At 46.6% G+C, this 26,738-nt stretch overlaps 1 protein-coding gene across 5 annotated transcripts in view; it reads right to left on the bottom strand.

Moving 5' to 3' along the window:
- Positions 1 to 238: 238 nt before the first annotated feature.
- Positions 239 to 26,738, bottom strand: part of SLC8A3 (solute carrier family 8 member A3) — a 138,227-nt gene continuing 111,727 nt past the window's right edge. Inside the window, exons 3-8 of one of the 5 annotated variants that reach the window (XM_045554765.1) lie at positions 16,666 to 16,769; positions 11,476 to 11,493; positions 7,383 to 7,507; positions 6,712 to 6,811; positions 4,738 to 5,013; positions 239 to 2,317 (exon numbers count right to left, since the gene is read on the bottom strand). In XM_045554765.1, coding sequence (XP_045410721.1) covers positions 1,941 to 2,317; positions 4,738 to 5,013; positions 6,712 to 6,811; positions 7,383 to 7,507; positions 11,476 to 11,493; positions 16,666 to 16,769 — 1,000 coding nt within the window. In that variant the 3' untranslated portion in view covers positions 239 to 1,940. Of the gene's footprint in view, positions 2,318 to 4,737; positions 5,014 to 6,711; positions 6,812 to 7,382; positions 7,508 to 11,475; positions 11,494 to 16,665; positions 16,770 to 19,487; positions 19,595 to 26,738 lie in introns of all 5 variants that reach the window. The other 4 variants (XM_045554774.1, XM_045554783.1, XM_045554756.1 and 1 more) reach the window with 4 other exon arrangements.

Genomic DNA, 26,738 nt, shown 5'->3' with positions numbered 1-26,738 from the left:
GAAGCTCCTTCCCCTTTAATCATCACAGCTCTTACGACTAACATCCTCTGGCTTCTCAAAATCTAGGTTTTGACAGGCGGCATTTCCCTGAAGTATTTTTGCTTAAAAAATACTGGGTCTGGCACATTGGAACCTGAGTGTGAGAGGAGGTGACACCTTCACCTCAGTCATATCTTCTCAGAAGAAACACAAGGTGGCCCCCGGCCCTTTTGCTGAAGAAACACAGGAAGAAACAAACTGTATATAGAGAGATATAAGTATAGCTTTTATTTTTTTTTTAACCAACCCAACATTTCCACTGGCAACGGTCAACGTAGTTTATGACACGAGCACTGTTTCTTTTTTAGTTTTTTTCTTAAAAAAAAGTGTTTAAAATTAAACAGGTGTCTTTTAATTTATTTTTTTCCCCCTTAGAAAATGTATTTATGTCACTGCAGAAAGCCTAAAGGTCTGTGGGCAGTTTCGTGATGATGTCGTATGTGTAGTTATTTATGTGTGTGTGTTTTAAAGCGAGGTCCTTTCAAAATTTGTTGCGAAAAGTACTGTAGGGTACGGCAATCTCTTTGTCTAAAAACCCAGGCTCCATGGGATTATGGCAACTAAGATTCCTCTTACTGGGGCAAGAAATACCCCATAGGCTGGAAAAAGAGCTTCATGTAGTTTAAAAACAAGCAGGAACGTGGGAGAAGTGAGGATTCCCAGTTCCTGTCTTGTGTAAATGCTTTCACATGTGACCTGAGGGACCAGAAGAGGAGGAAGCAGCCCCTTGTTCTCTTATAAACCTCTAGGTTTTTACATCACTTCAAGAAATACGGTCGGCCGTCTTCATATAGAACATTAGGAAGGGAGGGGGTGGCGAAGCTGACATTTCTCAGAAACACTGACGTTTAAAATAGAATCTTTCCCTATTAGGATCCCACTGGTTGGACATGGCCCCTCTCCTGCCTCAGGTGCAAAGCTGAAGAGTCCCTTTGTTCTCGGCCTTTGTCATCGCACACTGTCCCTATTTCTGTCCCATCTCTCCCAGTTAGTGGGGATTCCTGCGGACGGATGCACATGTCGACATTGACACAACAAGGCATACAGAATGGGACAGGCTTGGGCAGGGAAGAGGACAAGTGCATTTCGTTTGTGGCTTGATTTCGACGTAAGCACATAAAACTCCTCCTGCTCCAGGTGAAGCCCCTGTTCTTCACCGACTGCATGGTGTGCAGGCCCACTTCCGCCCAAATGCCACCAGCCCTCCAAAGAGCTCAGAGGAAAGTGGGAGGCAGGGCCAGCACCCCGGTGGAGCCAAGAACCCACCGTTACCCCGTGGGAGCAGGAGGGCGAGTGTCTGAAAACTCGGGTGCTTCTGTCAGTGGGATCAGCCCTGGGGTTCCTTCACGGCACCTCTATCACTCAACTTCAGAAAGAGAAGATGAAACAAAACAATAAGGTAAACCCCATGGAAAAACAAAGCGAACACAATCATGATCACAATGGAAACAGAACCCAAACCAGCCACATGGATCTGACTCATTTTTGCGCATTGCCAGCTGCATGAGATAATAGGGACATACTGAATTAGACAGAGAAACCTGTCCCCAAAGAAACGAGAGGCCACAGAATAAGCAGGAGAAGGTGCAGTGGAAGGAGGGGAAGGCGTCTGACCTCTACTGTGGGTCAGGGACACGAAGGGGAAGATAGGGTGGAGGTGGATCTGTTGCTGTTGTTTGTATTTAATTAAATGCTTTGTCAAGTGGGCGATTCCCCCATTCTGGTTGATTGCTTAAGACTTTGCCCTTTCAGTTCCCTGCCTAGCTCAGGTGACGTTCGGGGGCTCAGGTCCTGATGCTGCCTCTCCGTGGCTGCTCATCCTGGAGAGGTCACTGGTGGGGAGATGCCCTTCTCTTAGGAGGGGTCCCAGGCCTGCCCTGCCGGAGGCCTGGCTCTGTGGCTCAGAACCCCTTGATGTAGCAATAGGCCTCCAACGTGGCAAAGAGTATGTAGAGGAGCCACAGGCTCACAAAGAGCCATGTCGTGGCAAGCTTGCAGCCGCGGGGGCCACCGAGCTCCCCGCCCAGGTGGGGCCGCCGTCGGTACAAGAGCACGCTGATGCAGACAAATGCAAAGATGGTGAAGAGGGTGACGGAGAAGGCCAGCGTGCCGGCTGACACGTGGAACTCCTGTCCCTGCAGGGCCCAGTAGATGGCGGCCACGGACCAGGCCAGGCCGATTCCCAGGAAGACGTTGACAGCGTTGCTGCCCGTAACATTGCCAATGGAGGCGTCTGCGTACACGTCCTGGAGGGCAGCGGCTTTGCTGGCAAACGTATCTGGAAAAGGGAGAGACGAATGGGAGCTGGCGGGAGGCTGAGGTGTGGAGGGCCTATGTTTCAGTATGCCCCAAAAGCAGCTGGAGCGTGTGGCTGAGCCCAGGAGTGACAGACAGGGCTGGGGGACTGCTCCCAGCTGTGCCATTAACAAACCATGTGGCCTTGGGCAAGTCACATCACTGCTCTGCGTTCCCTGTTCCTCATCTTCAGGAATCTGTATGATTCCTAAGGCCCTTTCCAGTCCTGATATTTACTGAGTGGGCCTCTTGTTCTCCTTTGACTACTTTCTCGGTAAGAGGAGTTTGCCATCCCATAATATCTCCCCAGGGAACCCTGACACCCTGGGAAGCTGCTTAGCGTAGATGCTGATTGTAACAGTCAGGTGGGCAGTTACTCATTAGACACTGACAGTTAATGGGCAGTGCCTGCGGGCTCAGGACTGGGCTAGGTGCTAGATTTGCAGGGACAGAGGACACAGTGGAGAGCCATGGTGGGGACATGCAGGTGATCTGTGGACTCAAGGAGGATGGGCACTGTCTCTGTGGTCTATGTGTGTATCACAGGGCATCGCAGGATGTTTGACTTTAGATCTTGGCACAGACAGTAGGCAAAGAAGGGACTATCAGGGACATCTAGCCCAATCTTTTTATTTTACAGGTAAGGAAAGCAAGGGACAAGGAACCTACTCAAGGTCATATAGGAAGTTAGCAAGAGATTTGACCCTAAACCATCATGTAAGAACCCTTTTCATATCATCATCTATATCCAAAGAGCTTCAGCCAAAGCCACGAAATCAGATGAATGGACCATGGCATAACCTTCTTAAAGCCCCTTAAAGCTGTTGGCTGTTCTATGGACTAATTGCAAGTGCTTGGAAATGCCCCGAACTGTCTCCCTGCCTGGCATGCCTTGGCTTGCCTCATTGTTGCCAGTTTTCTCAGATCTTCCAGAGAAAACCTCTTGCCCTTTCTTGCATAGAACCTTGATTTTTTTGCTTCTGCTATTTCTCCCCACCTCTATTCTTTTCCCCATATTTGCTCTCCACCCCCACCACGATAGTTCAGGTCCTCCAACCCCTGGAGATCAGAGATCACAAAGCATCTCATCCACATACCTTCCCTGGATCATCCATCTAATTTCCAACCACCTGATGCATTTTCGTGATAGCCAAACCTCTTGCATCACTAATGTACAAATAATCCCACTGGCCGGCACTGGGGTTTTGGGAAGAGGTTTTCCTAGAGTGTGATGTAGATTCAGTTACTGTCCAGAAAGAGTATATTTTCTTAGTACAAGAAGGGTTTCCCTTGGTCCAGCCAGCAGAGTCGTGTCTGGTGAGACTCAGCCTCACCTTCCTGTAAGGGGATGCCCCGTTTCTTCCTGGGGCGACTGGGATGCCAGCTCCCTGGTAGGAGTTCAGAGTTCAGATGCCCTGGAGACCCCAAATGAATTAAGTAAGGAAGCTGGGTTAATGCAGCCCCCCTCCACCTGCTGGCCCTCACTTGCCATTCAGGCCCAGCTTCCATGTAACTTCCCCTGGAAGCTGTCCTGGGTCCCTGCCTAGCCCAGATTCACCGTTGTCTACTTGCACAGAACCTTCACTTTTCTTCATAGAACTTATTGAAACAATTTTAATTATAGTAGCTGTGTATAGTCTTCTTCAATAGATTATAAACTCCACTTGGAGAAAGAAGCACATCTGTCTTGCCTCTCATAGTTCCCGCCACTAGCACAGAACTGTATTGGGCATAATAGATGCTCAGTAAACACTTGTCCAATGAAGGAATGAATAATGCCTACTCTCGTTTGTCTCTGAATGTTTTTAAGGGAAAAGAAAAGAGTGTGTAATTCATCATATGAAAGGACAAAAACTTGCTAAGCCTCCTTTGCCTGTCCTGCTAGGAAACACTTTGTACTCACAGTGTCCTTCCAAGCAGAGGAGGCATTTCTGCTGTGACATCTTCAAGCAGGCTAATCTTAAGCCTCTCAGAGACTGCCAGAGGCAAATGGAAGGACAATAATATCTGTGTTCTTTGAATCGCATCGTCTGTGGCCTAGCCACATCATGTGGAGGTTAGGAAATAGGGCCACTTACTTAGGCAAGTAGCTTAACCTCTGTGGGCCTCGGTTTCTTTACCTGTCAAAGTGGGGACAGGAACTTTCCCTAGCCAGGGTTTGGGGGAGCATTGCAGGGATGAAACATGCAAATTGCTTAACATACTTAGTTCCTGTCACATCGAAAGTGCTCAAGAAATGTTGGCTATCATTATTAATGCCACCGTGAATCCCTTGATTGAGTTTTGTGCACCCTAAGGGCAGAGGCTTTGTCGAGCTCAGATCTGAGATGACGAGGCAGAGTGTGGGGGGCATTGGAACCAGGTAATATTTTCTTTGCAAACTCAGGCACCTCTCCCTCTCACCTGGCACAGAGGTGCCGAACGCCACAAAAACCACCGCTGTGACTGAATCCTTGAGACCAATGGTGCAGCCGAAGTGGGAGGCCAGGTCCCCGATGATGGCGGTGAGCATGCCGATGATGAGGATGGAGACCGCGAAGCAGGCCCAGCCGTGGCAGTACTCTGTGGGGGGCACGCAGGCAAACAGCACCTTCCAGAAGACCGTCAGGAAGTGCATGACGTAGTCAAAGCAGGATGGCAGCCTCTCCTCCCCGGATTCATCCTCGTCCTCGTCCCCTGCTGGAGGCAAGACAAACAGGCCCGAGGAAGGGCAGCGAGGTCAGACGGCTGTTCATGGGAACGCCAGGCCTGTCCCACATCACGGGAATCATGGGTTGAAAGGGGACTCCAGCTCTCTCCTGGGCAGCTGGGGAGGCCAGCGCCTGGGCACCAGAACACAGTCGGGAAACGGGAAACCAGTTCCATTGCCTCACTGGTCACTTTGAATGCAGGGCAGCAAGGGAGAGTGGGAGAGAGAGGGCAGGGGAATAAGGAAGAGGAGACAGAGAGAGAGATTAAGAGACAGGCTGGGAGAACGTGAGAGGGACAAGAAAGTGGAGGAGAAGGGAGGGGACGGAGCAGGCTGCATCTGGCTGCCTCGGTGAGGAAAAGTGAAATCAGCTCTGCGTGCTGCTCTTCACCGGATGCTGATGGGGCAGCTCTCAAGCTTTCCGACCTGGCTGCTGCAGCAGCCACCGTGGTTCTGGTCATTATCCATCCCCAGAGGGACGCCTGTCATTCCAGATCGTGCGAGGACACCAGAGAGCCAGTGCCGTCCTCCAAATAGCCCTTGGGACAGAGCAGGGATGGGCCCTGATTGTCCTTGCCGGGGAAGTGCGGCGAGAGCGGCCCACCCAGCAGCCTGGGGGTAGAAGGTGTGCCGAGGCACGCGGCTCCTTGTCAAGGCCGAACTCTGCCATGTTGTGGCCTCACTGGGAGAGGCCAGGTTTACAGAAAGCAGGAGTCAGGACTCTCGGGTTCTAATTCCAGCTTTGCCATGAGGAAAATCTGTAAGCTGGGGTGAATTTTCTCCCATTTCTGGACTTCAGCTTCCTCATCTGTGGAAGGAGGGGGCAGATTATGTGGCCTACATCCTGTTCATTGTCTCCAGGGGCACAGTCGGGTCAGCAGAGGGAGGACTAGAAGGATCTGAGGCGGGTGGTGAGAAAAGTGGGGCAGCAGCAGTAGCAGCAGCAGCAAGCCTCTCTTCCTGGCCATCCTTGTGCTCGGGCTCTGGGGCCTTGGGGATGTGACCCTGTGGGTTGCTATGACAACAAAGCCTCATAAAAAAAGACGAGGCCAGGAGTGCTGGGCAGTGTGAGGATGCCAGAGTGGTGCTGAGAGGCAGCGCTGATAGCTGGGGAGACCCTTTCCACCCATTCCAGCACGTCTGCCGGCCCTGGGGCTCCTGGCCAGACTGTGGGTCACTACTGGGGAACCTGTCAGTCAGGTCAAAGGAGAGTTTTGGAATCATCCGGGGGAAGGTTTGTTGGAGAGTCATTTTACAAACTCCTGACTCCAGCACCTCTAAATCAGAACTGTCTCTCATTTTACAGAAAAGTGGGACCAAATTAATGAAAGGAAGGAATGACGGAAACCAGAAGTTTGTGTTTGGTGCAAGACTCTGTGCCCGTCCACCTTTCTGAGAAAGGCAGCACTGGTTTCCTGGTAGAAAGAGGAAGTGGGGGTCAGAGAGGATGTGTTGTTTCAGGTCACACAGAAGAACCAGGATTTGAAACTAGAGACAGCTATGCTCTTTTAGTTACTGCATGATTCTTTTCCAAAGTGGCCCCATGAAGCAGGCAGACACCTAGCACTGGAGCTGGGAAGACCGGACACAGAGCCCTTCCCAGGAATTGGGCTATTGATGTGGCTCCAAGCTTCCTTCTCAGATGTTGTCTGCTTCTCCCTGCAAGGCTACCCTGAGACCCTCCTTACCTGCACTGACGGTGATAGCCTCCAGGAACTGGTCCCTCCAGGAATGGGTCCCCACAACCAAGGCCAGGTTTGTCTTCCTGATCAGTTTGTCCACCGTAGTCTGTCAGAGAGAGAAAAACTTGGAACCATGAGGTTAGAATGCTCAGAACCAATGAGGAGTCTGGTGCTTCAAAGGGATGAAAGATGCCCTGCCTTCCAGGGGTCCTGAAAGTTATGCATGGCCTGGCCTTGGATGGTACCTTCCGGGAAAATCCTTTTATTTCCCCCTTTTTATTGGTTGTGACTTTTGACATTGGATGTTTAGAGTAATACAATGGAGAATAACAGTAAAAATGTTAATAAACTTTGCCCCTTAGTAGTGAGTTTTAATATCTTTGTTTTAAAGATATAGTTAAATAATAATGATGATACATCTAGGGGCTTTCTAGACCATTTATTCCATATTCTATGTTATGTTTCCTCACAATATTCCTAGCATACAAATGGCCAGCATTATTTTTTCCATATTACAAATGGGGAAATCGAGACCTGGGGTGGGGAAGTGATTGGTTCAGTTTCAACGTCACACATTCAGTGGCAAAACTGGAGGGAAAAAAAAAAAAAAGCCCAAGGTCTTCTGCCGTTCATCCTAATTGATTCATTATGCAATTAGACCTCACTGATGGCCTGACCTTGAACTCGTATGACTCTTCAATGATGACCTCTAGTTTGGGGTGTTCACCCAATACTGGCTTTCCCATTTCTGCTATCCTCTTGGCCTCCTCTTCCTCCATAGTCAGCTTCCTGTCTGTCACCTCTGCAACAAAACAAAATCAGACTAGCTGTAGCACCCTTCCCATTTCCCGGAAGTCTATACTCAGAGGATTAGGTGTGGGCAGTGGGTACAAACCAAATGGCTCTTGGGAATGGGGACTTTGTGTGTATTTTAGTGCCTCTTTCTATGAAGTACTAAACACTTTATGATCATCAGACCATTAGAGGGTTCCTTGTAGGCTTGGGATAAGCATTCCTCTTTCTGTTTCATACCTGGCTGGGCAACCAGAGGCAAAGACCTTCTGAGAAATAGCACCAAATGGAGTTCTCAAGTAATTCAGTGAGACATTGGGGAGCTGGGAGGAAAAGCCAAATTTCTTGACCTTTACCTATTTTGAATTTTTAGGCCTGAGTGTTTGTTCAGCTACTTCATGTAAGAGTTCTTGGAGGTACAGAAGTACATTTATTCAGGGGAAATGTCTACTGGTTCCTGTTAGCATCTGTTTCCAACACTGTTGGCACTCTTCCTTATAAAGGAGAAAGGAGTGTGTGTGTCTAGGAAAATCTATACTTCACATAAGTGAATATTATCCTCACAATGAGAAAGTTGGAAGGTTTCCCCCAAAAGCTCATGGTGTTCCAATGAAAGACCCCCAAGATTTTGATATGAATAAGGCACATTTTTTTTTGAACACAAATATTTGTTCAAAAACAAAATAAAAGAAAGGTCTTCCTTTACTTTCTTTTGAGGCATTCTCTGTGTCCCCCAGCATCTTGACTCATTTACCAGTGGTCCCTTCTCATGTGGAACAGTTAGAAATTTTTTCCACTTCAGCTGGTGAGTCCATTTTAAGACCACTTCACCATGAAGACATGTTTTCTGGATTAGAGTAAAATAGAGATTGAATCTTTTTATTCCCCTTTGATTAGAAAATTGCTCTTGGCAGCTTGTTTCTTTCAGAGCTCATTTAAACATCTTCCCATCCAAGTCCACATTCTCACATGCAATTAATTCTTTTATTCAGCTCCTTAATTGCTTTCATTCCACACAGTAAACCTCCCAGGGGAATCTTCTAGTCCTTGGATAATCTCAAGGACAAAATGGGTGAAAGGCCAAAAAGGTCTTCTTTTCTCTCTAGCTGAGCAATCGGTGAAGCAAAGGGAGGGGTGAGGCTCCAGTTCCCGAGGTTGCAAGGAAAGGAATTCACTGAAAAGATCAGAAGCCAAGGGTGTAAGTCACCAAGCAGAGAGCCTCATAGTTTATATCAGGATTTTCTTAGTTGGCCTGAATGAAGATTATGTGAGAGTGTGTGGAGAATTTCTGAGCAGGCTGTTTTACTCAGCGTAACACCAGAAGGCACCAAATACAGAAGGCAATCCCAAAATATTTGGGAGCTGTCCTTGGTGCTGTCTCCCCTCCAGTGTGGATGGCCACTTTTGGAAACAATGTTTTCACAAGTATCTATGTCCGTCTGTACATTTCCAAGTCAGCAGACATCCTTTATCAGCCTGACTTCATTTAATCCATTGAATCTGAGTCTTTGATTAGTTAATTCTGAAGGCAAATCTGGGTGAATCTAGGGTTTTCGCTATAAGGCCAAAGATTATAGAAGCCAGCCTGCAAACTACTCTGGGAAACAAAAAAAAAAAAAAAAAACCCTTAGAAAAAGACATATGGATTCCTTATGGGTACTGGTTTCCTCTACTTTCTGGCTTTAGCATCATATCACAATGCCTATCTTAGCAGTGACAGTGTTATTCCACTCCTCCCTCCCCAATTCCCCCATGTCATACTTTACATGTGACACAAGAACTTTACACCAATATAATGAGCTCTCCAGTGACATATAAATGTACCTGTCTAACCTCTGGTCTAGCTATCAATCTAGAACTATATCCATCTGGCAGAATATTGATCTACCTGCTGACCTGTCCACCCCTGTGGTGACAGTCAGTTTTTCCATCTAGCTTTCTGCAATAATCTTTTTGACAAATAACCAATCTTCTATCTTTGGATTCCCCACAGCCCCACAGAGGCACTCTGTGAAAATCTGTTAATTGATTGATTCGCATGCCTTTAAATCAATGCTGATCTAGTTTCTTGGTTCGGCAGTAATTCCTGTCTTTTTCTATTTTTGTCATGATCGTTCCTTTAAATTCAAATTAAGTTAATTTCGTGAGAGAATAAGTCTCAAACTCAAAAGACCATAGTGATTCTGATCACTTCTTTATGTGCTTCTGCAGAATTTCAAGTAAAGAGAATAAATGATGGGTGATATGGATATTCAGACGGACTAAACAAACTCTCAGTTCTAGGAATAGGAAGATAGGTGGGGAGGAGAGAGGAGAGAGGAGAGAGAGACAGAGAGAGAGAGAGAGAAAGAGAGAGGAGAATATGAATAGGATGAGAGATTAAACAAATATTGGAAGAACAAAGAGCTTGCCAGGCCAAACAAGAATAGGTTTCTGTGAGTACTCTGCAGGCATCCACAGAAAAAAGCAGGGTGATGCAGCCATTGCTGTCACTCTAAGTCCCCTGAGCTTGGTGGGGTAGCTCAGAATGAACATATTTACTCTCCTTTCCACCACCAGGGATGTTAATCATGTTTTCCTGCCCACCCAGGAAAATTAAAACCAGGATTTGAGATTTCTAGTGGATTTAAAGCCTAATCGAGGGCTCCTAAATTAAAGGCTTAAAGATAGAGAGATCTAGAAAAAGATACTCTTCTTTTCCCCTATTTTCACTTCTATTGATATTTGCAAGTATGTTAAAAACATAAAGAAGCTTAAACATAATCACACTGTTTGTTGTGTGTATCTGCGTATGGGGTGGAGGCCAGAGTCGGAACAAAGAAGCCCAAATACCTTCACAGGCAAGAGGATGAGTGAAGTGGAGAAGAAAGAACCAGTGTTAGAGCCAGAATCAATTCCCTGGGAGAAGAGTGCAGAATACAGGGCTAGGGGCAAGCCTATGCTCTTGGCATAAAAAGAAAGCGAGAAACCAAGGAAGCTGGAGTAACTTTTTTTCCACAAAAAGAAAATGTAGGAATTACCTATATTTTTGTTTAAGGCTCCCAGAAGGCAAATGTCCTTACTATGTACAACATCCCTTCCTAAATCCAGAGTGTAGCCTATAGGTGACTTTGAATACCAATGAACTCTGTAAGATGTTTTGCCTGTTAAAGGCCCTTAAATGTTTTTTTCTATGTTCAAAGAATTGATGAAATATAAGCTGTTCTTTTAAAATATATTTAAAACTGTCTTGGACAGGCTACTCTGCCTGCATCAAGAGTTATAGTATTGCTAGATGTGCTGAAAACATTTGCATATCTTCTCATGAAATTTGGTGCATTTATGATTGCTTTCCACTCATGCAAACATACTCTTAAAATAGGTGTATGTCCTCCACCAGATCTAGATTCTGCATGAGAATCTCTCTAAAACAAATTCTCTAATATTTCTATTTCCAGCCAGAACATTGCCCCCACCCCCACCCATAACATGCTAATTCTTCTTGTTCATGGCACATGTGACTTTAAGGGTCAATGAAAAATGAAACAACATTCTAGCAATTTAAGTCTTAGCTGTGATGAGATGGAAGCTCTCCAGGTTCAGTAAAATTCTAGATTCTTTTAAATCCCATCACAGTCCTATTAGGAGATTCCAGCTCTGACTCTCACTTTCTCTTCCCCTACAACATGAGATGGCAGATGAATTAAGACTCAGGAGAAGTCTATGAACCACCATCTCCTTGATAAGTTTCATTTCTCTCCCTGGTCCCAGAGAGGGTCAGCTATGCCTTTACCCACCTTCACTGACAGAAATAATGCTCAAGGAATTGTCTACTTCCTCACAATTACTTCATGGGGGAAATAAATCTCCCAGTCCTTGGGAGAACTTGTCAGGTTAACTCAAGCCTGTGGTTTCTACTAGACAAATCAAAGGACATTGGTCTTCAACCAAATAATGGCACTGGCAAGAAGTAGAAAAGAGGGGCAAGACACCTCTTACCTGGAGATAGCAGGAGCGCTGTTTGCAAATGGATACCAGACAAGGGGAAGAAAGAAAAGGAAAAAGCATTAAGGTCCCATCTGGAAAGTATCCCCAGGCTTTGTGGTTGCTGGCAGCATAAGGGAAGCAGTGAGCTTAGTAGGTGAGTGCTCAGCCGCCGCATGCACAAAGCAGTACTCGGGTATGCGCAGCAGCAGTAGCAACAGCAAGAGGTGTGAGCAGCTGGAGAGGCTGCTGAGCACCGTGGCCCTGTGGTTAGGAGAGAGTTTTCTCTGCACCTTCCCGACAACCCTGAGGGCTAGGAATGAAGGCGTGAGGGTTGGGGAACCCAATGGATGGGACATTTGTGATCCAGTCTGTAAAGGAGTGAGAATCCAGTTATCATGAAAATTGTGTAGGTTGCAGCCCTGCCGGAATAGCTAGCTTATCAGTGGCAGATGTGACCATGGGGCTTGAGTGGGAGCTCAAGAGAACTGGGTAGAAGTGTGCAAAAGTGGAACAGTGGCCAGCTGCATGTCTTCTATCCCTAACCTTATAATCAGGTCATGCTCATCTTCCTAGTGTGAGTAAGGTTTCCATGGCCACAAACAGCTTTCTAGCTACTGTGTTGACCAGAACTTTGATTTCCGCTAAAAGAATGACTTAGTGAAAGGGTAAGCTCTGCAGAATGTTTTCCTTGAATGGTTTTTCTTTTTAATAGATATATCCTGGAGGTCGGGCCATAGACAACTACCATTTTGTATCACCTGTGCCTAGCAAAGTCCCTACATTCAGTAGCGTTCAATAAAGGTTTGCTGTTTGCTATCTGTTTTGTCAATTGTCTTTTCCATAGATCCTATGGTGCTGCATCTCTGGGTAATGGTCTTTTTGTTCCAGAAAGGGCAAGCTAAATCAGAGAGACTGACAGTTGTTGGTATGACTGACCATACCAACAGCTATATGTAAATAGGAGATGACACGCTATGTGATCTGGGAAACTGAGTTAAAGACACACCCAACACAGGTTGTTCCTAGCCACTGAATTTGTATTTATGATAAACTCTCTTAGACTTCAAGGTCTAAAAATTTAAAAAATTCTTGTGACACAACACATTTTCATATCCATGGTATCTTAGTATAGCCCCTCACTCCTCAGCTCTTGTCAGATAAGGGTCTGGGAACCCCTGCCACATATTCCTGATATAGGTGGTGACTTATGGGGATTGCTGAGGAAGAAGCATGTGTATGTTTGTTGGGATTGGAGGGGTCTTGTGAATAGTTTCTTCCAAGAATCTCTAGGAATGCAACTCAGGTCTGTGATCAATCATCCTATATTCATAGCCACTGAAGATACATGTAGATCCAGAGTCTGCACGGGATATAAACAGGGCAAATAGCAGTTGATTTTTTTCTTGTATTCCCCAGCTAGAATTCCAAGGCATAATGGATCAATGAATCTCCTCACTCCATTGAGCTAGATAACAAGAGAGCTTGTTTATGCTGCTCCTTCCATGGGTCTGCATGGAAGAGCATCTCTTGGTTCCTAAGTTCCAGTGGAAACATCAATGCACCCAAGTAGGCTGGACAAGGGTAGCTCTTCCAAAAAGGTCTGGGATGCCCTGGTTGTTCACTCAGACATCCCCCCACTCCCAACATCTGTCTCATCCCTAGAGTAGTGAGAGGGCCTGCAGCAGCTGGATCTGCATCATTCTCTGGTCATTGTCTCCATGAATCCAAGACTTCCCACTCAGCAGTTATAGATGGGTCAGCAAGATCCAGGTAGGGTGTTTTTCCTACTGCTGCTGATGAGAGAAGCTGGGGCTGAACCTTTCCCCTATATTAATCCCCAAGGTCAGGTGAGAGTCATTTATTCCTGCTCAGATACTCCAGGGACAAACAGGAAAGAGCATAGCTCAGTGAGTAATTAGGAAGCATCTGGGCAGCTTGACAGGGTGAGCCCATGGATGTGGAAAGAGGAGGAGCAAACAGGCCCCATTCTGGGGGAAGAGAGCTTTCCTTTCACACCTGAGACTTCCAACATCCAGGCCCAACCGCCCTGGTGATGTGCTCAATGTTGCTTTCAGAAGTCCACTTCTAGACTCCAGGTTTACTCCACCCTGGGCAACTTGTTTCCTATCCAGTCTCCCTTTTTTCCTTCCCCCAGCTCATCCAGAGCTTTTAATATCACCTCTGAAGGCTGTTTTGTTTGCCAAGAATAGAGTCTCCTATTTCAAATGCAGTTCTTTATTTTTTTAAAAAATGAAACTGTCATTTTGACCATGGAGAGACTGTATCATTCTGAATGTCTAAGCCTCTCCCATGCAGCAGTGATAATGAAAAGCAATTGCCACTGTTCTGTCTCTCACTCTGAGAACAGCAGGGAATTCTGGAAATCTGGATGGGTTTTCATTTGATTCTGAGTCTAGACATTCAGGTTTTATGAACTTTCACCTTATAGTCTGATGCCAAAATATGGGAAAAACTGAAGAAACTGAAAATTAACCTCCTAGACAATGGAATAGGAGGCTGGGAAATTGACAAGTTTCTAACTGGCAACTTCCATCTTGGCGTCTTGGTCACTGGGGAGATCTGGGGGCATATCACACAGATATCTTCCTGAAATCCTTGTCTTCTCACCTGCTCCCTCCTCCAGGACTAGGCTTCACCAGGGCTTTGCTGACATCTCCTTAGACAAAACACTCAGTGCAGAAAAGGAAGTTTTCTCAAATGGGGGGTAGCCATAAACGTTTGTATTTGGTCAGGTCTTTTGAAGGCCTCAAGGCTTATCTTAGGTCACTCTCTGTTATGCTGTTGGAAGGGGTACTTAGGGGAGGCAGAAAAGAAGAGCTTCTTTTTTTTTTTTTTTTTTGAGACAGAGTCTCACTCTGTTGCCTGGGCTAGAGTGCAGTGGCGTCAGCCTAGCTCACAGCAACCTCACACTCCTGGGCTCCAGGGATCCTCCTGCCTCAGCCTCCCAAGTAGCTGGGAATATAGGCACATGCCACCATGCCTGGTTAATTTTTCTAGTTTTTTTTTTTTTTTTTTTTAGAGATGGAGTCTTGTCTTGCTCTTGCTCAGGCTGGTCTCAAACTCCTGGCCTCAAGTGATCCTTCTGCCTCAGCCTTCCCAGAGTGCTAGGATTACAGGCGTGTATCACCGAGCCCAGCCAGAAGAGCTTCTTTACTAGTGGAATAAAGGCATGTATGGACTTCCAGTCCCTTCTTCTTGTCAAGAGGCACTGCCTTCCTTCCAGTACCTTGTATGATCCTTTGTGTTGCTTTCATTTGCACCTAAGTAGCTGGACTATGGAAATTGATGAAGCTGGCTTACAATGGCCTTGGGTATCTGCTGCTTCCAACCAATTACGGATATGTGGAGTAAATGCTCGAGGGAGGTAGGAACGAATAGGGCAGGTGCTGAGACAACTTCTGAGAATATTTTTGGTGGCAGGAATTGGAAGATCACAGGAACACAACATGGGAAACAATGGAACCACAGATATTCTCTTTCTTCCAGAACTCTTTGGTAGTCAGGCTGATGGCAACATCTTATTAGGTGGCCAAGAAGATGACCAGCAATGGAAGATGGAGAGGGCTTCTGCCCCTACAATACCAGGGGTGTCCAAACAAGTGTCAGCAAAGAACTAGTCAGCTCTGCAGAGAGAGTCACCAGCAGACAATGGGAACTGACTGATCATAGGGGTCTGAGAAGATCCATAAAGGAGACTCTGGGAAGGTAGCTGTCCTTGAGTGACAGGCTTTGTGCTGCTCCTTGTCATGTGAATATGAAGTAGTTGTGGAATGACCACCCCTTTTTGACAAAGAGGTGAATTTCACTGCTGCATTCTCCATGAGGCTCCCAGCAGCATGTCTGTCCCAAATGGGAGAGTGAACATCCTCTTGCTATTTCCCAAGAGCACTCCTACCCATTCCCACATCTATTCCTCCAACACATTCAAAGAAGTGGCTTCTAATCATTTTCTTCAAGGGAAGATGCCCTTCCTTGCATCTACCCTGGTTGCATTGTTATTATCACCCCCTTAGGGATGAACCCCTGGCAGGTATTCTGAGATGCATGTGCTGAGGAAAGCAGGGCTGAGGCCACTTCTCCAGTGTGGGATGAAGGCTATCTTGGGATCTGGGCAATATGCTCACTCGCAGATGCCAAGCAAAGGTAGACGTCTCTGAACTGTCCAACACCTGCCTCTTGGGGACTGGTACCAACTGCACCTGCCCAATGTCAGCCCTTTTCAAGGGCCCACTGGGAATTTTCGTACCTGAAATTACTTCCTTTCTTTTTCAGACTCTCAATTTTCTGTTTTAGAGGTTGCACTATTCCAAAGTAACCTCAATAAGGTATCCTACCTCAGGCTAGGAACAGGGGTAGAATGTGATAGGGTGGGATGCCCAAGAGAGAAAAGATAGCTCAGGGTTCCAGGTCGCACAGTCAGAAGCCAGCTCTAAGAGAAAGCTCTCAGATGCTGTGGCCTCTGAGGACTGGTTCACATTCCCGTGCCACAGTCCACCCAGCTGTGAAATAGCCAGATAATACACTTACCTCCACGAAGGACAGAGGGGCCTAGGGGCCACTCTGCAAGTGAGTGACTTGCCAAACATTCAACGGTGGTTGGAGAATGCAGCAGAAAACTGCCAAAGCATCATTGCAGCCTGGGCCCCAAACCCCATCCCAGACCCTCCCACATTCAATCCAAGCGAGAGATTGAGGGTCATGGGGAGGAAGGCAGGGAGGGGGGCACGGGCATGCATCGCATCACATTCTTTTCTTTTTCTTCTCCTCCCCACCCACCAAGGAGTTTTCACATTTAGGGGTTATAGTGTGGGGCGGGGTGGGGGAGGGGAGAGTGCACGGGCTGCTGGCAATTGGATAATTGGATACTTGTCACAAAACACGGAAGTCACTCGTTAGGGTCACAAGGAGTTGTGGCTGCAGTGTTGCCCAGAAGGCGGGAAAGGAGGAATTTGGAAATAAGCTAAGGCTGAGAAGGCAGAGATGATACCGAAACAGGGTGAGAGCGAGAATACAGGAGGGAAAAGAATAAAAAAAGTCCACTGGTCAAAAAGAGAAAGGAGAAGAAGGGGAAAAAAGGCGGGGGAGACAAAAATATAGTTGCTTTTTCTTTTGTTTTTCAGTTTGTTTAAATTCTTTCTTTCTTTCTTTTGGTGGTTGTTTTGTTTTTAAAGAATCTCACACCTGATATTCCACGTTCCATCCATTTCGGTTCACCAAGGGCAATGAAGAAATTCTCTTGCCTTTCGTATTCCTCCTCATCTACTATTTTAACCCTTATGGTTTTCCTGTAGGGACAACAAGAGAGAGAGTGTCGACTGGGGTGGTTGACGGATCGGTTGGCTGGAGCTCAGCCTTTAAAGTCATTCCCATCACTCTTGGCACATGCAGCCTGGGCCCGCCATGGCAGCTTGTGACGGGACCATGGTGGATTGGGTTGTTCACACGTAAAAAATGGTCTTAGCTGTTCTTGTCTCCTTGGTCATAGTCCTTCTCATGAGTGAGGGGGAAAGGGAGTGAGGCAAAGGAAAGGTGGGCAAGGGAGGGAGCTGGAAATCCAGGGTGGGAGTAGGAAGGAAGGAGGAGGGGTGGAGAGGAGGCGCTTCAGATCCTGCCGAAGGTTAGTAGGAAGGGAGTGGGCAGCACATTCCGTTGGGAGTCACATGGTAATGGTGGCAATTCTTTGGACAACAGGTAAACTACTGGCTCATCAGGAATGACTTAGGGTCCACAACAGGAAATATGTCAGCAGAAGCCAAGGCTTGTGTCCCTTCTTTGTTTATACTCCATTCTATTGTGAGCCTCATAAAGAAAATTTAAAAATATAAGTATTTATGAGGAGGGGAAACCAGAGAGAGGGAGAGAGAGAAAAGAAAGGGAGACAGAATTCCATTCTTTGTCTCATAGGGCTTCAGTGGTGGGAACTGAAATATATATGTATTAACCACAATATGATATAGGAATCCTTTGCTATTTGCAGCTGATCCACTTCTGGGAAAATGTGAAGAAAATGGTGTAAATCATCAAATTCTAAGTCACCTCTGGACTTCCATCATATAGGGGTGATACATCCCCAAACTGGCTTCCTTAAGTGTTGATTGTCATGAGTCCAGGGCACAAGGTGATAGAGGTTTCTGTTTGTCTCTGGGTATCTCAACAAAGCATAGTGTCTTTTAAAAACAGATTACTCAGGGAAGCAAGATTTTCAAGATTCTTGAAAATCACTCCCCTCCACAGACTGGCTCCAGGCCGGCTCAGACCCATGGGCACGTGGAGAGGTTGCTACATGGGCCTGGCTCTTCCTGTGTGGCTTCTCCTGGTTTCTCATGGAGCCCAGCAGGTCCCACTGGTGAGCCAGAATTCTTATTTTTTGCCTTTTTTTTTTTGGCCCAGAGTCTAAATGCTCTCTAAAGGGCAAAGACGTGTTACTGAATGGTAGCCTAAATGTCTTCTCCAATGTTTCGATGCTCCTATTATATTCCAAAGATGGACTCAGCTTTGCTACCTATGATGTAGTAGACTGATCTGAGGTGGTTTGTTGGGCAGGACTTGCTGCGCATTTGTGGGGAGTGTGTATTTTACAGGTACCGTCATGCACCACATAATGACATTTCAGATAGCAATGAACTGCATATATGGCAGTGGTCCCATGAGATTATAATACTGTGTTTTGACTATACCTTTTCTATGTTTAGACATGTTTAGGTACACAAATACATGGTTCGCAGTTCAGTAACATGCTGTAGCCCAGGAGCAATAGGCTGTATCACAGAGCTGAGGTGTGTAGTAGGCTACACCACCTTGGCTTGCGTAAGTGCACTCTGTGATGTTCACACAACAACAAAATCTCCTAATGAGGCATTTCTCAGAATATACCCTGTCGTTAAGTGGTGCGAGAGTGTACATTTTTTTTCACCTTTTGGGCATTTTCATAGCTCACTCAGTGGACAAAAGACAAAGCTCATTGGTTGTCAAGAGGCAGTTTTGGGAATTTCTCTCTTAACCCTCGATATGGGACCTTGGGCCTGTTTAGAAGGTGTCAGGCTGTTTTCCTGCTGCAGGGACTCTGCTGTGGCATGGGAAGGGGTGCTCTGGCAGGGCACGAGGGGTAGCTCGGCCAGGGAAGGAACAATGCCCCAGTACTGGCGTCTTTCTTCCCCACAGTATGGTCTGTCCAGGAAGGGGTTTCCTGACTTACCTATCAGAGGCCATGGGATGTATGGGTCATTTAAGTCGAAGGCAAAGGTTTCATCCACTCTGAAAAGTCCCATGGACTTCATGGGGAAGCGTCCATTCCGGTCAGAATCCTCCCTCCAGCTGTTCTAACTCTCTGCCTGCACACCCAGATGCTCTTAATGGGAAAAGTAGAGGAAGGCAGATAGGTCTTTGACCTAGACCTGGAACTCAAATCTGTACTTTCAGTTTAGTCAAGGTCAGGGAGAGAAACAGGCCTTGATAGTAGGCATGTGGCAGATCAGATGGCTCCTGAGGCCTGCTTCAGGGAGTGGGATGAGCCATGATCCACAGACACTGATTCCCAACTTCCAAAGACTTCAAGCTTAGCCCTGAGAATACTGCCCCATGGAGATGTCTGCTGAGTCTGTTTCCTGGTGCTGCCCTCCTGGCTGGTGCTATCGGGTCTTTTCCTTCTTGTGCACTAAGCCACCCAGAAGAAGCTGAGAGCCTCATATATGAGGCTCTCAGTGCACTGGGGCTCTCTCTCTTTCCCCACACTCATTTCCTCATTCCAGAAAAATCAGCGTTGGTCTTGAGCATCCCTCCTGGCTACCATGTGACAGCCCTGCAGGTGTTAAGACAGGGCTGGGAGCAGAGAGAGGAGACAGAGAGGGAGAAGTAGAAAGAGAGTGAAAGAGAGAGCAAGAGAGGAAACAGGGGAAAGTGAACCAGAGAGACAGAAGACAGGAGGAGAGGAGACAAATGGGGTGGAGAGAGAAAGAAACAGAAGGGGAGAGAAGGGCGTTAGTGTGGAGGGCGGGGTACTACACCTTTCTGAAAACTCATATCCACCATGCGGGGGCCCATCATCTCAATGAAGTAATTCTTGTTTTTCTCATACGCCTCACCATCAATTACCTTGATGTAAACTGTTTTGCTGTGGATGGAAAAATAAGTATCATAAGCAAGGAGTAGGGTGGGGCCAAGTCAGCCAGGAGAAGAAACGGAAGAGAAGGAAACAGCAAAGTGTCCAAGCTTGCTGAACACCACAGGGGCCTGGAGGACAGTGGCTGCCCGGGGCCCCTCCAGTCTCACAGGGATCCTCCCGGGCTTCGTGTGGCTTCATGGCACGATCACATTTGGACACTGCAAAGAAAGAGCTCGAGCTTCCCAGCCAAAGGCTCTGGGTTCTAGCCCCACATATGCTGTGTGATGTTGGACAAATCAATTAACCCACATACAAACAGGACGAGTAATGCTTACACCTTCCCAGGGCGGTTATAATGAAAGAGAGCAATGAAACAATATTCACATAGAGGCTTGGGCACTAAGGTCCTCCCATAATGTCTGCCTCCTTATCCCTCTTGCTTTTGGCACAAGAGAGAATTTTTTGGCCTTCAAAATCAGCTGCTGTTGATCCAAAAGGTTTATTTTATAATAAAAAGCAGAAAGGGAGGGACTAATTGGTCTGTGGAAACCTTGCCCAGAAATAATAGAATTTTTCCTTTTCTGCACGGCAGTGACTGTCACCGGGGAGCCGGGAGGGCTGTTCCAGCCATTGCATTCTGGTAATTCACAGTGGGCCTCAAAGATTACTGATGTTATCTCCAAAGAAGCTTCTGCAGTCACAGGGACACACTAGCTGGACCCCTTTAACTCTAGGGCACCCTGAATTATGATTAATTTCTAAGTCCTACAGTGATCTTGTGGCTAGCACAATAATATTGCTTTTTATGCTAAAAGGTGTTATTTTGTTAATGTAAACATTTAAAAATATAAAACAATTTTAGTAACCCGGCTCTGCATTTCTTTCTTTTTTCTTTTTCAATATTACCAGGAGCTTTAAAAACAGTGGTAGACCTGGACCTCTCCAAACTATTGCCTAATGTGGGGACTTTTCAGGACCAGATCCCAATCAAGATGTCCTCCCTTTATTCTTTTTTATAAAGTAGGAATAGCTTTCCATTCTAACTTGGGACAACATCTGTGCTCTCCCAATCTTCCCCAAGTCACCGTTAGAGCTTTGGATGTCTACAGAGGCTCCGTTGTCCATACTGCTGATCCTGTGGAATCGGATCTGGGTCCGTCACTCCTGAAGTGAATGCAACAGCAGTTACTAACACGGCCCTCTCCCCACCACCCCACCGCTTACAAAGACAGACTCCAAGCCTTCAGCACGTGTCACACCCACCCCAGTCACAGAAAACCTGGCTAGCCACCATAGAATGCGTTAACTATTCAACTCACGAATGGCCACAATGCTTTGGTCTTCCTTCTCCAGGTAATGGAGACTGATGCCCTGTGTTCAAGTCCCACTGCCGCCCCTCACTAGCTAGGTGACCTTGGGCAACTTGCTAAAGCTCTTCAAGTCTCGCGTGTAGAATGGAATAGTAATACTGACTCTGTAGTGTTCTTAAATGAGATAATGCCCATGAAGCTCTTGGCTCTTGTGCTCCCTACTAAATGTTTAATAAATAGCAGCCATTATTACTAAGTGTGACAACGACCCCAGTTTGGTGGCTTGAGAGCAATATGTAAGGGAATCTTACCATCTCCAGCCATTAGGTCAGAAAATAAGGGGAAATCAATAAATAGAATTGTTGACCCAAAAGGTGGTACAAGCTAGAAATAGAAGTCGGGTCAAGAAAGGTTTGGATAAAGCAGGAATGATAGATCCCAAATGGGTTATTAGAGGGACTGAGAATGTTAAGAGTGGTAACAGAGAGCACCTCTCCCATTCTCTCAAAATCTGGCCTGTGCCCCCATCAGTGATGAGCTCTGCTATGAGTTGGACAGACCACATGTCCTACAACATAGTGTGGTTTGTGCTTGTTTTGATTTTTAGTGAGCAGATAAAGAGAAAAAGAGATGCCATTGACATTTTAGTTGGGGATAACAGAAATGAGGACAGGCATTCAGTAGCCACAGGAAGAACCCAGGTCAGCTAGCTGGAACCACCAGGTGGAGGGTGGAATGGGAGGAGTAGGCAGGTGTGGGATTCCCCCACTGAGATCACTCCTGGGGAAGGCAGCATGTCTGTTTGAACTTAAGGTGTTACCTTGCCTGGAGGCTTAGAGAAATCCCTTCCAGCTCTTGAAAATTGAGAAAATTCTCACTTCTGTTCAAGTCACAAATGAGGCCACAAGAACATTTAAATTCAGTAAAAGTCATCAGCCGGGTCTTGAGTTTCTCTTTCCAAACTTGTTCCTCCCCCATTCAGTCAATGCCACCATCATCTACCAAACTGCTCAGGTCCCAAATCCAGAGTCACCTGATTCCTTCCTTTCCCTCACTCGTCCCCCCACCACCTTGCCCTGTCCCCAGCATATTTAATTTACCACACCTTTCGCTGTGCCATCAAAGCCTAGATTTGGACACCATCACCTCTCCCTTGGACTTTGCAGTACCCGCCTAAGAGATTTCCCTGCTTCTGCCTTTGTTTTCCTCATTCAATCCCTTCCCCACACCACAGCCAGGTTATCTATTAAATATGAAACCTAGATCCTATCATACCCGCTGTTACTGAAACAAACACAAAGCCCTTACCATGGCCTATGGGAGCTTGCACCATCCAGCTACTGTTGGCCTCTCAGACCTCACTCACAACGTTCTCCCCCTGCTCATGGGGCCCAGACACACTGGTCTTCCTATTCCTCAAATCAAGCCCTTTCCCACGTAGAGCATCCCCCTGCTATTCCCTCTGCCTGGGACAGTCTTCACCTGGGTCTCTGCTGATCCTTGTCCTTTGGGCTTCCAGTACACATCCCTCCTCAGAAAGGCCTTCGGTGGCCACCTTATCTCGAGGTAGTCACCTTCCATATCATCACTCTGCTCGTTCCCTTCAGTGCACTTATCTCAGCCTGAAGGTAGCTGGTTAGTTACTCATTTACCGCCTGTCTGTCCATGTTGGCGTGTAAGCTCCATGAGGACAAGGGGACTTGTCTGTCTTATTTGCCACCGTGGTCCAGTGTCTCACCTAGCACCTGGCATATAGGAGGCGTCAATCATGACTTGCTGAGTGCCTGGTGGTGAATTTCTAACACACCCAGAGCCCCATAAAATGAATCTACTCTGCCTTTTTTGAGGTAAAAATTTAAATCATTACTGAGAAAACATATTTTGAAGGCTACTTTCATGGAATGCCTAAGGATTCTCAGTGGGACAAAGAAGCCGGAAGCCCAGTAACATCAAACCTTGACCCTCAGATTACATTAGCTACTACATTTGTCCACTCTGCAGAAGATCTTTCTAACAATACCCCGGGATCTAACTCATTGGTTCAGGTAAGGGTTTTTGAACCCTTTGTCCCCCTCTTCCCAATTCCTCCTTCGATCACAGCGGCAGTTACTGAGCGGTCATAGGGGCAGCTACTCCTAGAGCCAGTAACGCTGTCAGAAGCTCCAGGTCCTGTACCTGCCTCTCCTCCAAGCCTTCCACAGCATACAGCATTGCCAGATAAGACCTGGCTGTACTGCTTGGAAAAGATGCCCCCAAGAGATCTCCCACCAACAACCCAGAAGGGATTAGGAATGCATTTCTGGGCTGTCTGGCTGGCTTTGCAAAACATTCCTTTGCATCAAGGACATCCAGTTCCAAATCAGCCTCTGATCCTTAGGGTACTGCAAAGGGAAGTATTCTCTTTAGCTGTTGCAATTCTCTAGAGTGAAAGGGGGAGTAAGCAGCGTTTATGAGTTGAATGGATGAATGATACATTGGAGGAGGATGCTGTGAATTTTATTTTATAAAGGAAGGACAAAATCCGAGATAATACTCTGCTTACATGGTTTTCAGCACCATGAGAAGAACTTTCTTATTTCATCCTTTTGCTGTATTAACATAGGTATTATTATTACTTCCTTTTTAAAGGTAAGAAAATAGATGCTCAGAGAGGTTAAGTAACTTGCTCAGAGTCACACAGCTAGTAGGCAGCAGAGCTAATATTTCAGCACATGTCCTTTCCTACTCCTATAGTTTTTTTCCTACAGGCAGGTAGATAAGCTCTGGGCACCATTCCCAAGCTGCCACCACAGTGAGGAACCACAGAATTCCCCCATTGAAATTCTGGCAGCACAGGCAGGTAATAAGTGGCTCTGCCTCTGCATTGCATTGTGAGTGGGTGGCCTCCTAACCCTTTGGCCCTCCCATGCCAGAAATAATCTCTAAATACAGGCTGGGCTTCTGACCCGGTGACCTTTGCCCTCCTGATTCCTACTAAATGGTTCTTCACCATATCAAGAAGGGTTCCCTTTCATCACTTCTAAATGTATCCTTGCTGCTCTAGGCCAGCTCTTCTTCACAAAGCTGCCTTGATCTGGGGCAGCAGGACAGAGCTGGTGGAGGAGCCGCGAGCCTTTCCATGGAGCTTTCAGAAGCCTCACGTCTCTGTGTTAGGTTTTTCTTGTCGTCTCCTTTATCTTCCCAGTTGGTTGCCAGCTGCCCCCATCTCTTCCCTTCACAGGCTTCTGACTCTATGAACCTAGGCAGACCCCCCCCACACACACACATGTTGACAGCCCAGGGCTGGCACTCTCCCAACCCCTGCCCCGAGGTCTGGGGGAAAGGCTCCTGTCTCAGGAGAAGGCTTAGGATGCTCTAATTGATTTCTCCTTGAAAATAAGTGTGTCCTGGGGTTCCTTAAAACCATGCTTCTCAGACTTGAATGTGCACATGGATCACCCAGGCATCTTGTTCACGTGCAGATTCTGACTCAGCAGAGCTGGGGTGCGGCCCAAGAGTCTGCCTTCCTAACCAGGTCCCAGGGTATGCAGATGCTGCTGCTCCATGGCCCGACTCCGTGGAGACATCTCTTTGGCTCTGTTAAAAATGTAGGGAAAGGAGAGCTGCTGCTCAAATGCTACTTCCAGTCAGGGCATGGGGGGCTGGAATCAGAGTCTAGCATTTCAGCCAAAGGCTGGACTAATTAGGTCAATTCGGACACTACATTTTGAGAGGGACATTAGAGTACACCCGGAGTAGGGTGACTAGGGTGATGAGGAGTCTAGAAACCACATTTCAAATTAGTTTACTAATACTTAGCTGATGCTTACTTTGTGCTAGGCATAGCTCTAAGCCTTTTACTTATATTAAGTAATTTAATTCTCACAACTAACCTGTGAGGTAGGTATAGGCCAGGCAAGGTGCTGTTTTCTTTGCATATGTTAATATTGTCTCATTTAATCTTTATAATAAGCTACGAGGTAGGTACTCTTTTTATCCACGTTTCCATAGATGAGAAACCAGATGACCAGAAAAGTTAAGACACTTGCCCAAGATGAAAACCAAAGAAGTGACAGAGCTGGGATGTGAACTCAGTGTGGCTCTAAAGACTGTGCTTCTAACTACTGGGGTCTGATATGTGGATCCAGAGGAGAGATGTCCCTAGGGGACACGGTACCCACTCCAGATGGTTCTGGGGCTGTCACGGGTGCTGTTTCCAAAGGGCTAGGACCACTGGCTGGAAGTTCCAGGGAGGTGGACTGCACCCCTTCCATGTACCATTACATCAGTGAGATGAACTGCTTATAAGGAAGTGATTGTCTCATTCCTGCTGGTATTAAAAAAATAGGATGATGACCATGCATGAACAAGGCCATGGAAAGGATTCAAGCATGTCCCAGGAGGTCAGGTAGATGGCCTCTAAAGAGCTACACCCAGTGGTGGGCTAGCTGGTACAGCAGCTCTCTGGGAATAAAAAGGAACAAAAAACATTCTGTATTAAAGACATCTGTACTCGAATGTTTATAGCAGCACAATTCACTATTGCAAGGATGTGGAAACAACCCAAGTGCCTGTAAATCCATGAGTGGATTAATAAAATATGGTATATGTATGCAATGGAATACTACTCAATTACAGAAAACGATTGTGATCTAGCACCTCTTATATTTTCCTGGATGGAGCTTGAGCCCATCCTCCAAAGTGAGGTATCACAAGAATGGAAGAATAGGCACCACATGTACTCACCATCAAATTGGCACTGACTGATCAACACTAAGGTGCTCACACGGTAGTAATATTCTTTGGGGGTTGGCACGTTGGGGGTGGGGAAAGTTACAACTAATGGATGTAGCACGCATTGTAGGGGGGAAAGGGCACGTCTCAAATCATGGCTTGGGTGTGGCAAAGTCATAACATGTAACCAAAATGTTTGTACTCCCATAATTTCCTGAAATAAATAAATAAAATAAAAATGGAGGAAAAAAAAGGAACCCTGATTTGGAGTGTTCGTCTTCCATGGTGAAAATACTCTCCCTGTGGTCAATTTCAAGCTACTTAACAGTCTAACAATCAACTTGCAAAATTCCTAAACATTGAAGAATCAGCTCTTGCAGGCTGGTAGGTGCCAGCACACCACTGACAGCATCAGATTCTACCAGAAAGTCTGGGAGAAGTAATGATGGGAAAAGGTAGTTTGGATTGATTTACAAATTACAAACGTGCTACTGTTTGCTCAAAGTGGGTACGTATCTGATAAAATGAGGTATGAATGTGCTTATGCAAAAGAGCCTTTGGCAAAAAGGCTCAAAGATTTAGCTTTTTAAAGGGTTGTCAGTGGATAGGGACGCTGTGGAAGACAGAATTTCTAAAATGTTCCACCAAAGATGTTCTACCCTCATCTCTGGAACCTATGAATATGCTGAGATATCACCTCCATACTGTTACACGGTACGGGATGTGATATGGCACCATTGTTGACTTTCAAACAGAAACATTGTCCAGGTAGGCCTGATTTAATCACACGGGCCCTTAAAAGCAGAGAGCCTTCTCTGGCTAAAGAAGGGGAAGCCAGAAAGATGTGAAGCATGAGGATGATTCCACACGTGGCTTCGGTTTGAAGGTGAAGGGTATCATGGAAGAAAAGATATAGGCAACGTCTAAGTGCAAACAGTGATTCCTGGGTGACAGCCAGCAATGAAAAGGAGACCTCAGACCTAAAGCCCCATGAAATTGGGTTCTGCCAACAATCTGAATGAGCTTGGAATGAGCTACTTCCCCAGAGCCTCCAGGTACGATCCCAGCCTGGCTGACACCTTGATTTCAGCCTTGTGAGACCTTAGGCAGGGAACCCAGTCAAGCCTGCC

The sequence above is a fragment of the Lemur catta genome, chromosome 1 (assembly GCF_020740605.2).
Source record: "Lemur catta isolate mLemCat1 chromosome 1, mLemCat1.pri, whole genome shotgun sequence".
Taxonomy (NCBI): Eukaryota; Metazoa; Chordata; class Mammalia; order Primates; family Lemuridae; genus Lemur; species Lemur catta.
Note: the sequence above shows the minus strand (reverse complement) of the source record. Positions and strands in the feature narration are given on the sequence as shown.